Genomic DNA, 13,749 nt, shown 5'->3' on the forward strand with positions numbered 1-13,749 from the left:
ACCGAGCGTGTCCTCCGACCTGTATATAAATTGCGTCAAACTAATACAGTGGGACAGAGACAGAGAGAGAGAGAGAGCGCGCTTAATTAACGCGCCTCGTTACATAAGTTACGCCTTCGGTTTTATTGTTATATCGGTAAATATTTGCGCGACATGTTTATGATGGTGTTTGTTGATCAGTCGGTTTTTGATGATGATCGTCGTCATTTGATCGGGTCACATAATCGAGTGATTTTGCTGCAAAATGGTCAGGGCGTGGCTCCTATCGGAAGAAAAGACTTTGGTGCCCAAGTTTATCACCTTGGAGGAGCTGTACAAGACCAGCGGGGTGGAGTACTATCAGGTGAGGCCACTATACTATATAAGAGTATAATAAAGGATAAATAATGAAAGACGTGTTAGTTTGGAGCGTTTAAGGTCCTCTAGTTGTTGCTCTTTTTAAGGGAGAACACTTATATGCCAATCGGGACATTTTTGGGTGTAACTCGGGAACCGCTGGGAGTTTTTTTTTAATTTTTTCGCGGTACTATTAGCGGGTTCTTGGGGATGGATTTGAGGGTAAAAACGTCGTTCTAGGTCAAAGATTTCGAAAGTTAGGGCGCTTTTGGTTAGGGCGTGTTTTCAGAGGCGGATTTAAATAAAAAAATTAAATTACGCAGAAACTGTTGGGTTAACAAGGATTTTTATAGATGCCTTATTTGTTTGGAATTAAAATGAATATAATATGAGCTTTATTCCATGGAAATCGGTGCAAAAATAAGGAAGTTGTGGCAATTTTTCATTTTTTTTAGACAGATTTTCCAAAAAAATTAATTACGCTGAAACTACTAAATTAACAAAAATTTCTATAAATACATTTTTTGTTTAGAATTAAAATCACTATAATATAAGCTTTATTCCATGGAAATCTGTGCAAAAATAAGGGAGTTACGGCAATTTTTCATTTTTTTAGACAGATTTTTCAAAAAAATTAATTACGCAAAAACTACTGAATTAACAAAAATTTCTGTAGATACCTTTTTTGTTTAGAATTAAAATCACTATCATATAAGCTTTGTTCCATGGAAATCGGTGCAAAAATAAGGGAGTTACGGCAATTTTTCATTTTTTTTAGACAGATTTTTCAAAAAAAATTAATTGCGCAAAAACTACTAAATCAACAAAAATTTCTATAGATACATTTTTTGTTTAGAATTAAAATCACTATAATATGAGCTTTGTTTCATGGAAATCGGTGCAAAAATAAGGAAGTTACGGCAATTTTTCATTTTTTTTAGACACATTTTCCAAAAAAATTAATTGCGCAAAAACTACTAAATCAACAAAAATTTCTATAGATACATTTTTTGTTTGGAATTAAAATCACTATAATATGAGCTTTATTCCATGGAAATCGGTGCAAAAATAAGGGAGTTACGGCAATTTTTCATTATTTTTAGACAGATTTTTCAAAAAAATTAATTACGCAAAAACTACTAAATCAACAAAAATTTCTATAGATACCTTTTTTGTTTGGAATTAAAGTCGTTGTAATATAAGCTTTATTTCATGGAAATCGGTGCAAAAATAAGGAAGTTACGGCAATTTTTCATTTTTTTTAGACAGATTTTTCAAAAAAATTAATTGCGCAAAAACCACTAAATTAACAAAAATTTCTATAGATACCTTTTTTGTTTAGAATTAAAATCGCAATAATATAAGCTTTATTCCATGGAAATCGGTGCAAAAATAAGGAAGTTGTGGCAATTTTTCATTTTTTTTAGACAGATTTTCCAAAAAAATTAATTACGCTGAAACTACTAAATTAACAAAAATTTCTATAAATACATTTTTTGTTTAGAATTAAAATCACTATAATATAAGCTTTATTCCATGGAAATCTGTGCAAAAATAAGGGAGTTACGGCAATTTTTCATTTTTTTAGACAGATTTTTCAAAAAAATTAATTACGCAAAAACTACTGAATTAACAAAAATTTCTGTAGATACCTTTTTTGTTTAGAATTAAAATCACTATCATATAAGCTTTGTTCCATGGAAATCGGTGCAAAAATAAGGGAGTTACGGCAATTTTTCATTTTTTTTAGACAGATTTTTCAAAAAAAATTAATTGCGCAAAAACTACTAAATCAACAAAAATTTCTATAGATACATTTTTTGTTTAGAATTAAAATCACTATAATATGAGCTTTGTTTCATGGAAATCGGTGCAAAAATAAGGAAGTTACGGCAATTTTTCATTTTTTTTAGACACATTTTCCAAAAAAATTAATTGCGCAAAAACTACTAAATCAACAAAAATTTCTATAGATACATTTTTTGTTTAGAATTAAAATCACTATAATATGAGCTTTGTTTCATGGAAATCGGTGCAAAAATAAGGGAGTTACGGCAATTTTTCATTTTTTTTAGACAGATTTTTCAAAAAAATTAATTGCGCAAAAACTACTAAATCAACAAAAATTTCTATAGATACCTTTTTTGTTTGGAACTAAAATCACTATAATATGAGCTTTATTCCATGGAAATCGGTGCAAAAATAAGGAAGTTACGGCAATTTTTCATTTTTTTTAGACAGATTTTTCAAAAAAATTAATTGCGCAAAAACTACTAAATCAACAAAAATTTCTATAGATACCTTTTTTGTTTGGAACTAAAATCACTATAATATGAGCTTTGTTTCATGGAAATCGGTGCAAAAATAAGGGAGTTACGGCAATTTTTCATTTTTTTTAGACAGATTTTTCAAAAAAATTAATTGCGCAAAAACTACTAAATCAACAAAAATTTCTATAGATACATTTTTTGTTTGGAATTAAAATCACTATAATATGAGCTTTATTCCATGGAAATCGGTGCAAAAATAAGGGAGTTACGGCAATTTTTCATTATTTTTAGAAAGATTTTTCAAAAAAATTAATTACGCAAAAACTACTAAATCAACAAAAATTTCTATAGATACCTTTTTTGTTTGGAATTAAAGTCGTTGTAATATAAGCTTTATTTCATGGAAATCGGTGCAAAAATAAGGAAGTTACGGCAATTTTTCATTTTTTTTAGACAGATTTTTCAAAAAAATTAATTGCGCAAAAACCACTAAATTAACAAAAATTTCTATAGATACCTTTTTTGTTTAGAATTAAAATCACTATAATATGAGCTTTGTTTCATGGAAATCGGTGCAAAAATAAGGGAGTTACGGCAATTTTTCATTTTTTTTAGACAGATTTTTCAAAAAAATTAATTGCGCAAAAACTACTAAATCAACAAAAATTTCTATAGATACCTTTTTTGTTTGGAACTAAAATCACTATAATATGAGCTTTATTCCATGGAAATCGGTGCAAAAATAAGGGAGTTACGGCAATTTTTCATTTTTTTTAGACAGATTTTTCAAAAAAATTAATTGCGCAAAAACTACTAAATCAACAAAAATTTCTATAGATACCTTTTTTGTTTGGAACTAAAATCACTATAATATGAGCTTTATTCCATGGAAATCGGTGCAAAAATAAGGAAGTTACGGCAATTTTTCATTTTTTTTAGACAGATTTTTCAAAAAAATTAATTGCGCAAAAACTACTAAATCAACAAAAATTTCTATAGATACCTTTTTTGTTTGGAACTAAAATCACTATAATATGAGCTTTGTTTCATGGAAATCGGTGCAAAAATAAGGGAGTTACGGCAATTTTTCATTTTTTTTAGACAGATTTTTCAAAAAAATTAATTGCGCAAAAACTACTAAATCAACAAAAATTTCTATAGATACCTTTTTTGTTTGGAACTAAAATCACTATAATATGAGCTTTATTCCATGGAAATCGGTGCAAAAATAAGGAAGTTACGGCAATTTTTCATTTTTTTTAGACGGATTTTTCAAAAAAATTAATTGCGCAAAAACTACTAAATCAACAAAAATTTCTATAGATACCTTTTTTGTTTGGAACTAAAATCACTATAATATGAGCTTTATTCCATGGAAATCGGTGCAAAAATAAGGAAGTTACGGCAATTTTTCATTTTTTTTAGACAGATTTTTCAAAAAAATTAATTGCGCAAAAACCACTAAATTAACAAAAATTTCTATAAATACATTTTTTGTTTAGAATTAAAATCACTATAATATAAGCTTTATTCCATGGAAATCGGTGCAAAAATAAGGAAGTTACGGCAATTTTTCATTTTTTTTAGACAGATTTTCCAAAAAATTTAATTGCGCAAAAACTACTAAATTAACAAAAATTTCTATAGATACATTTTTTGTTTGGAATTAAAATCACTATAATATGAGCTTTATTCCATGGAAATCGGTGCAAAAATAAGGGAGTTACGGCAATTTTTCATTATTTTTAGACAGATTTTTCAAAAAAATTAATTACGCAAAAACTACTAAATCAACAAAAATTTCTATAGATACATTATTTGTTTGGAATTAAAATCACTATAATATGAGCTTTATTCCATGGAAATCGGTGCAAAAATAAGGAAGTTACGGCAATTTTTCATTTTTTTTAGACAGATTTTCCAAAAAATTTAATTGCGCAAAAACTACTGAATTAACAAAAATTTCTGTAGATACCATTTTTGTTTGGAATTAAAATCGCAATAATATAAGCTTTATTCTATGGAAATCGGTGCAAAAATAAGGAAGTTACGGCAATTTTTCATTTTTTTTAGACAGATTTTTCAAAAAAATTAATTGCGCAAAAACTACTAAATCAACAAAAATTTCTATAGATACATTTTTTGTTTAGAATTAAAAACTGTATAATATGAGCCAAATTGCATGAAAATCGGTGCAAAAATAAGGGAGTTACGGCAATTTTTCATTTTTTTTTAGACAGATTTTTCAAAAAAATTAATTACGCAAAAACTACTAAATCAACAAAAATTTCTATAGATACATTATTTGTTTGGAATTAAAATCACTATAATATGAGCTTTATTCCATGGAAATCGGTGCAAAAATAAGGAAGTTACGGCAATTTTTCATTTTTTTTAGACAGATTTTTCAAAAAAATTAATTACGCAAAAACTACTAAATCAACAAAAATTTCTATAGATACATTTTTTGTTTGGAATTAAAATCACTATAATATGAGCTTTATTCCATGGAAATCGGTGCAAAAATAAGGAAGTTACGGCAATTTTTCATTATTTTTAGACAGATTTTTCAAAAAAATTAATTGCGCAAAAACCACTAAATTAACAAAAATTTCTATAGATACCTTTTTTGTTAAGAATTAAAATCACTATAATATGAGCTTTATTCCATGGAAATCGGTGCAAAAATAAGGGAGTTACGGCAATTTTTCATTTTTTTTAGACAGATTTTTCAAAAAAATTAATTACGCAAAAACTACTAAATTAACAAAATTTTCTATAGATACATTTTTTGTTTGGAATTAAAATCACTATAATATGAGCTTTATTCCATGGAAATCGGTGCAAAAATAAGGGAGTTACGGCAATTTTTCATTATTTTTAGACAGATTTTTCAAAAAAATTAATTGCGCAAAAACTACTGAATTAACAAAAATTTCTGTAGATACCATTTTTGTTTGGAATTAAAATCGCAATAATATAAGCTTTATTCTATGGAAATCGGTGCAAAAATAAGGAAGTTACGGCAATTTTTAATTTTTTTTAGACAGATTTTTCAAAAAAATTAATTGCGCAAAAACTACTAAATCAACAAAAATTTCTATAGATACATTTTTTGTTTAGAATTAAAAACTGTATAATATGAGCCAAATTGCATGAAAATCGGTGCAAAAATAAGGGAGTTACGGCAATTTTTCATTTTTTTTTAGACAGATTTTTCAAAAAAATTAATTACGCAAAAACTACTAAATCAACAAAAATTTCTATAGATACATTATTTGTTTGGAATTAAAATCACTATAATATGAGCTTTATTCCATGGAAATCGGTGCAAAAATAAGGAAGTTACGGCAATTTTTCATTTTTTTTAGACAGATTTTTCAAAAAAATTAATTACGCAAAAACTACTAAATCAACAAAAATTTCTATAGATACATTATTTGTTTGGAATTAAAATCACTATAATATGAGCTTTATTCCATGGAAATCGGTGCAAAAATAAGGAAGTTACGGCAATTTTTCATTTTTTTTAGACAGATTTTCCAAAAAATTTAATTGCGCAAAAACTACTGAATTAACAAAAATTTCTGTAGATACCATTTTTGTTTGGAATTAAAATCGCAATAATATAAGCTTTATTCTATGGAAATCGGTGCAAAAATAAGGAAGTTACGGCAATTTTTCATTTTTTTTAGACAGATTTTTCAAAAAAATTAATTGCGCAAAAACTACTAAATCAACAAAAATTTCTATAGATACATTTTTTGTTTAGAATTAAAAACTGTATAATATGAGCCAAATTGCATGAAAATCGGTGCAAAAATAAGGGAGTTACGGCAATTTTTCATTTTTTTTAGACAGATTTTTCAAAAAAATTAATTACGCAAAAACTACTAAATTAACAAAATTTTCTATAGATACATTTTTTGTTTGGAATTAAAATCACTATAATATGAGCTTTGTTTCATAGAAATCGGTGCAAAAATAAGGGAGTTACGGCAATTTTTCATTTCTTTTAGACAGATTTTTCAAACAAATTAATTGCGCAAAAACTACTGAATTAACAAAAATTTCTATAGATACCTTTTTTGTTTAGAATTAAAATCACTATAATATGAGCTTTGTTTCATGGAAATCGGTGCAAAAATAAGGAAGTTACGGCAATTTTTCATTTTTTTTAGACAGATTTTTCAAAAAAATTAATTGCGCAAAAACCACTAAATTAACAAAAATTTCTATAGATACATTTTTTGTTTGGAATTAAAATCACTATAATATGAGCTTTGTTTCATAGAAATCGGTGCAAAAATAAGGGAGTTACGGCAATTTTTCATTTTTTTTAGACAGATTTTCAAAAAAAATTAATTACGCTGAAACTACTAAATTAACAAAAATTTATATAGATACATTTTTTGTTAAGAATTAAAATCGCAATAATATGAGCTTTATTCCATGGAAATCGGTGCAAAAATAAGGAAGTTACGGCAATTTTTCATTTTTTTTTGGCAGATTTTTCAAAAAAATTAATTGCGCAAAAACTACTAAATTAACAAAAATTTATATAGATACATTTTTTGTTTGGAATTAAAATCGCAATAATATAAGCTTTATTCCATGGAAATCGGTGCAAAAATAAGGAAACTACGGCCGATTTTGTTTTTGGCCCATATTGACTTTTGCGGAAACAAATATTCCTCTTAAGAGAATCCTATTACTTTGACAAAGGATTTTGCTGATATCGGTCTAATTACTACTGCACCAATCACTCCTCCTAGATCGACATAACAAGGTACCAAGATGACCCACTATTAAAGAACCTCATGGACCAACGAGACAACCATCACGTGAACCCAATAAAGGACCTGGACGATCAGGACTTGCTCGCCCACATAACCGAACATTTCCACGAACACGACGAACCGCGACTCGTACTGGCGGGTTGCGGGTACTTCGACGTTCGCGACAAGTACGACGAGTGGATCAGGATCGAGTTGATCCCCGGGGACCTCCTGGTCATTCCCGGAGGATGTTACCATCGATTTATTGTCGAAAACAAGGTTTAATCAAGGTCCATTGGGTGGTGGTTTTGTTTTTCTTAAATTTAGTGGTTGTAGGACACGTTCCAGGGGGTGAGGTTCCTAAAGGATTACGGATACAGGGCGTTCCCGCGTCCCAGTGACGAAATGAACTGCCGCAAGGACTACATGAGGCGGTTGTACAACGGGGCCTACGACGACCCGATTAAATCCGAATGAACCGTTTATTTATAGTATATTATATGCGATATTGTGTTTAATTAATAAAGAGTTAGTTGTATTATAGGTTAAAGTGAGGAGGAGTTTTTGTGTTTTTTATTGTTCTCTTATCCAGCTTATCCAGAATCCATTTTTGTTATTTTTATGGAATGAAGCGATGATTTAGTCCAGGCATTCGGTCACCAAGACTTTTTTATTAATTTGGTCATATCTTGGGAACTTTTTGAGATATTTTCATAATTTTTTCACGCCCTTAAAATGGGATTCCCGAGGATGGATTTGAGGGTAGAAACGTCTTTGTAGGTTAAAAATTGAGGTGGCTAGGGCTGTTTTGGTTGGAGTGGTTTTTTTGCTACTTTGCTTAATTTTCTTGGGAATATTTGAAGAAATAATGGGAATATTGTTAAAGGGGTTTTAGTGCGTGAAAGTCCATTTCTTTCCAAACAATTTCGTATGCAAACGATTCTTGTACCTCAAAAACTTTTTGAGTTATAGGCAATTTTGTCCGTCAAGGTCCCAGGACCACCTAAATTGAAGTTTTTAGAACCATATTGGAATTACTAGTCGACATTTTTGGCCATAACTTAAAAACTACTTAAGATATTCTCATAAATCTTTTACACCAATATACTGCGATTCCTGAAGATGGATTTGAGGATAAAAACATCGCTCTAGGTTCAAAATTGGGATAGCCGGGGCTGTTTTGGTAGGCGTGTTTTTTTTTGCCATTTTTTTTAACAAACTCTAACTTTCCTGGAGAATATCTTAAGAAATAATAGGAATATTCTTAAAAGAATTTAAGTGCAAGAAAGTCAATTTCTTTCCAAACAATTTCGTATGCAAACGATTCTTGTACCTCAAAAACTTTTTGAGTTAGAGGCAATTTTGTCCAACGAGTTCCCAGGGCCACCTAAATTGAAGTTTTTAGAATCATCTTGGAATTACAAGTCGACATTTTTGGCCCTAAGTTCAAAACTACTTAAGATATTTTTATAATTTTTTTACACTATTATAATGGGATTCCTGAGGATGGATTTGAGGGTAAAAACGTCGATCTAAACAAAAAATTTGAAAAGTTATGGAACTTTTGGTTGAGGCATGTTTTTTTATCAATTTTCTTAGTAACTTCTCACTTTTCTGGTTAATATTTTGAGAAATAATTGGAACTCGATTAAAAGGGTTTTAGTTGCAAGAAAGTGTGTTTCTTTCCGAACAATTCCGTACCAAAACGGTTTTTATACCTCAAAAACTCTTTGAGTTAGAGGCAATTTTGTCCCTCAAGGTCCAAGACCGACCAAATTTGAACTTTTCGAACTCATATTGCAACACCAAGACTTTTAGGTACCACTGGACATTTTTGGGTATAACTTGGGAATCACTTGAAATATTTTGAAAATTTTTCCACAACAATATAATGGGATTCCTGAGGATGGATTTGAGGGTAAAAACGTCGATCTAGACAAAAAATTTGAAAAGTTATGGAACTTTTGGTTGAGGCATGTTTTTTTATCAATTTCCTTAGTCAATTCTCACTTTTCTAGTGAATATTTTGAGAAATAATTGGAACTCGATTAAAAGGGTTTTAGTGCAAGAAAACGTGTTTCTTTCCGAACAATTCCGTACCAAAACGGTTCTTGTACCTCAAAAACTCTTTGAGGTAGAGGCAATTTTGTCCCTCAAGGTCCAAGACCGACCAAATTTGAACTTTTCGAACTCATATTGCAACACCAAGACTTTTAGGTACCACTGGACATTTTTGGGTATAACTTGGGAATCACTTGAAATATTTTGAAAATTTTTCCACAACAATATAATGGGATTCCTGAGGATGGATTTGAGGGTAAAAACGTCGATCTAGACAAAAAATTTGAAAAGTTATGGAACTTTTGGTTGAGGCATGTTTTTTTATCAATTTTCTTAGTCAATTCTCACTTTTTTGGTTAATATTTTGAGAAATAATTAGAACTCGATTAAAAGGGTTTTAGTGCAAGAAAGTGTGTTTCTTTCCGAACAATTCCGTATCAAAACGGTTCTTGTACCTCAAAAACTCTTTGAGTTAGAGGCAATTTTGTCCCTCAATGTCCAAGACCGACCAAATTTGAACTTTTCATACTCATATTGCAACACCAAGATTTTTAGGTACCACTGGACATTTTTGGGTATAACTTGGGAACCACTTGAAATATTTTGATAATTTTTCCACAACAATATAATGGGATTCCTGAGGATGAATTTGAGGGTAAAAACGTCGATGTAGACAAAAAATTTCAAAAGTTATAGAACTTTTGGTTGAGGCATGTTTTTTTATCAATTTCCTTAGTAAATTCTCACTTTTCTAGTGAATATTTTGAGAAATAATTGGAACTCGATTAAAAGCGTTTTAGTGCAAGAAAGTGTGTTTCTTTCCGAACAATTCTGTACCAAAACGGTTCTTGTACCTCAAAAACTCTTTGAGTTAGAGGCAATTTTGTCCCTCAAGGTCCAAGACCGACCAAATTTGAACTTTTCGAACTCATATTGCAACACCAAGACTTTTAGGTACCACTGGATATTTTTGGGTATAACTTGAAAACCACTTGAAATATTTTGATAATTTTTTCACAACAATATAGTGGGATTCCTGAGGATGGATTTGAGGGTAAAAACGTCGATCTAGACAAAAAATTTGAAAAGTTATGGAACTTTTGGTTGAGGCATGTTTTTTTATCAATTTCCTTAGTAAATTCTCACTTTTCTGGTTAATATTTTGAGAAATAATTGGAACTCGATTAAAAGCGTTTTAGTGCAAGAAAGTGTGTTTATTTTCCAACAATTCCGTACCAAAACGGTTCTTGTACCTCAAAAACTCTTTGAGTTAGAGGCAATTTTATCGATCAAGGTCCAAGAGTCGCCCAATTTGCAACATCAAGATTTTTATGCCTTAGTGGACATTTTTGGTCATAACTCGGGAACCACTGGGAATATTTTAATAATTTTTTCACTGTAATAAAATAAGATTCCTGAGGATGGATTTGATAGTAAAAACGTCGCTCTAGGTTAAAAATTGGGATAGCCAGGGCTGTTCTGGTAAGTCCATTTTTTTTAACAAACTCTAACTTTCCTGAAGAATATCTTAAGAAATATTAAGAATATTCTTAAAAGAGTTTTAGTGCAAGAAAGTCCATTTCTTGCCAAACAATTTCATATGCAAACGATCCTTGTACCTCAAAAACTTTTTGAGTTAGAGGCCATTTTGTCCACCAAGGTTCCAGAGACAAGATTTTTGTCCATTAGCCAACATTTTTAGCCATAACTCGGAAACCGCTTAAGATATTCTCATAATTTTTTCACATCATGATAGTGGCATTCCTGAGGATGGATTTGAAAGTAAAAACGTCAGTCTGCCTCAAAAATTGAGGAAGCTAGAGCTGTTTTGGTTAGGGTAGCTTCTTAACTTTCCTTGAGAATACCTTATTAAGAAATAGCGAGAATACTCTCATCAACTGCCTGGAATAAAGACAATCAATTCTTCCAGTCAGTTGAATTCCTTGAGATATACACTATCGAAGGCCTGCGACAAATCAAACCATACTGCAATTAAGGTAAATCCCCTCTATAATTAATAAAACCACTATTATAACAAAATAATATATCATATATATTGCACCTCATTAAACACTTAAACAATAATCAACATATACATATAAATAAATTAAGTACTGTTTCAGACTAAGTGAGTTTTTGCTCTACCATATCGAATGCCTTTGAAAAATCCTAAAAAACACCACAACCCACTGTAGATTAGCCACATTAACGTTTACCCTTGTCCCCCCAATAGTCTTCGCTCTGCATCTCACTGAGACGCGACAGGGTCCTTTGATAAGCGAAAATCTCCTCGTCCCCAGAAAAGAGGTTGGCCGACAAGTCTTTAGGGCCGATCTTCAGATCGTCCATGAGCATCCGGGTTTCGTCACTGATCGAATCGTCTTCAGACTTCCGGGCACTGAACAGGTCCTTAATATCGGCGCTCGCCGATATGATAACTTTGGTTTTTTGATCGTACAACGCATCGATAAGGGTGATGAACCTTCGGGCCTGAGACCTCATTTTAATCAAGTCGATTCGCGGTACATCTCTTATTATTATGGTGTGAAAGAATTGGGTTAAGTGAAGGTAATCGTTGGCCCCCAAAGGCCTGTCGCACAACTCCTCGAAAGAGCTCTCTAGGATCCCGCCGCAGACCTTCCGGAAACTCACCTCCCTCCCCAATATCACGAAAGACTTCCCTTTAACTATGTCATTCTCTTTGGAACAAAGAAACTTGAAAATGGGCTCGATAGGGTCCAGCTTACGTTTACTATCATTAATTACAAAATAATTCGTTTTATCTTTCACTAGTTTCTGCCTATAGTCTATCCCCGAATCCAAGTTGGCAACCTGGCAATGCCTCTGTAAAACCCCGATGAAGGGCACAAAATTGGACCGTTGCAACCCATTTTTGTACAGGTCCTCGGGGGCTCTGTTGCTGGTAGCAATCATGACTAACCCGTTATCAAACAGTTCGGTGAACAACCTTTTTAAGATCATTGCATCAGCAATGTCAGTGACTTGGAACTCATCGAAGCACAACAGCCAGGACTCCTCCAGAATCGACTTGGCAACAGGGGGAATCGGGTCGAAAGGTTTCCCTTTTTGCTCCTCGCGTTTTAGCTCGTGCATCTTCCGGTGCACCCCGATCATAAATTCATTGAAATGCACGCGTTTTTTACGCTCGACTTGGCACTCATTAAAAAATAGGTCCATGAGCATCGTCTTACCTCCGCCCACTGAGCCCCATATGTATAAACCCCGAGGGGCTCTCGGTTTATGCGAAAATAGCTTGTTGAGAATGTTAAGTTTTAGTGGTCGATAGTTGTTTAGGTCCTCGTAGACCCGTTGCAGCTGTTCGGTCACTTTCAGTTGCACTTTGTCTTCTCGCAGTTGTTTTTGAGCGATTTGTTCTTGCAGTCGTTTGATTGGGCCTCGAGAAGAGCAGAAGAACCTCGCGGACCCAAGGGGGGTGAATTTCAAGCGGTTTTTTAGCAAAAGCGTTCTCATTTTTATTGGTTTTGGTGCTTGGGAATTATGTAATTTTTGTATTCAATTCTTGGCTTGCTTACCTCATATTTTATAGGGTTTTATGTGTATTTCCATTATGAGGGGCTTAATGGAGTGTAAAATAAATAAGTAGACGCGTCTTTATTTGGTTTGAGCTGGATTTTCGGATATTTTAATAAGGGATCATTCTATGGTCCAGGTTTGAGGTTAACCTGCATAGACATAACATAACCTAACTTTCTGCTGTCACTGTCATTTGTGACATTGACAGCATTGGTTGGTCATTAGGGGTTGGGAGCTGCCCGATATAAATGATCCCGGCTGCTTAAGCGATAAATTAATTAAGAAGGCCTTGATGCACTCGAGGGTATATTGATTAATAGGCAAACGTGTTCCTTAAGGATTATATACATTTATTAGGGCTTGAGAGCCGCCTATTAAAAATGGTCCCGGCAGCTTGTCATTAGTGTCAGTTTGTGATTGTCAACAATCAGGTGACAATCACTCCCTTCCCCAGCTCTAGTCAAATGTCAATTGAGCTGTGACTGAACCTAACCTCATTTTTTTGCCTCCTAACCTCACTTATCATAAGTTTCAATTTTGTATTGCAGTGAAAAACCAATTTTTATTAACAATTAAAGCATTTTTTGCATATTAATTAATTCATTGCTTAGTTGAGTGTCTTTTTTATGAGTCACCCAGCATCGCAACGTTCCATATAACCGGATCAGCTGACTTACTCCAGCTCTAGTCAAACGTCAATTGAGCTGTCAATGAACCTAACCTCGTCATTTTTGTCATTGCGTGTCCTA

General features: G+C 31.9%; 3 protein-coding genes across 3 annotated transcripts in view; 1 reads left to right on the forward strand and 2 right to left on the reverse strand.

The window, feature by feature from the left end:
* The window catches only part of LOC126747863 (uncharacterized), a 97,679-nt gene that overhangs the window by 74,244 nt on the left and 9,686 nt on the right, over nucleotides 1-13,749 (reverse strand). The window lies entirely within an intron of this gene.
* LOC126747872 (acireductone dioxygenase-like) lies at nucleotides 168-7,944 on the forward strand. Its single transcript, XM_050456790.1, has 3 exons — nucleotides 168-343; nucleotides 7,382-7,663; nucleotides 7,721-7,944. The coding sequence occupies exons 1-3, from the start codon at nucleotides 245-247 to the stop codon at nucleotides 7,859-7,861; spliced, it is 522 nt and encodes a 173-aa protein (XP_050312747.1). The 5' UTR covers nucleotides 168-244; the 3' UTR covers nucleotides 7,862-7,944.
* On the reverse strand, nucleotides 11,475-13,180 carry LOC126747864 (putative ATPase N2B). The gene has a single exon (XM_050456775.1). It carries the CDS (start codon nucleotides 12,935-12,937, stop codon nucleotides 11,651-11,653), a length of 1,287 nt encoding a protein of 428 aa, XP_050312732.1. The 5' UTR covers nucleotides 12,938-13,180; the 3' UTR covers nucleotides 11,475-11,650.

Source organism: Anthonomus grandis, chromosome 20 (genome assembly GCF_022605725.1).
Source record: "Anthonomus grandis grandis chromosome 20, icAntGran1.3, whole genome shotgun sequence".
Lineage (NCBI taxonomy): Eukaryota > Metazoa > Arthropoda > Insecta > Coleoptera > Curculionidae > Anthonomus > Anthonomus grandis.

Excerpts from the sequence above, each read along its gene's own strand:
- LOC126747872 (XM_050456790.1), top strand. The coding sequence starts at position 245 with ATGGTCAGGGCGTGGCTCCTATCGGAAGAAAAGACTTTGGTGCCCAAG. Across the intron at positions 344-7,381 it reads GCGGGGTGGAGTACTATCAG|ATCGACATAACAAGGTACCA; the intron begins GTGAGGCCACTA and ends CACTCCTCCTAG. Across the intron at positions 7,664-7,720 it reads GATTTATTGTCGAAAACAAG|GACACGTTCCAGGGGGTGAG; the intron begins GTTTAATCAAGG and ends TAGTGGTTGTAG.
- LOC126747864 (XM_050456775.1), bottom strand. The coding sequence starts at position 12,937 with ATGAGAACGCTTTTGCTAAAAAACCGCTTGAAATTCACCCCCCTTGGG.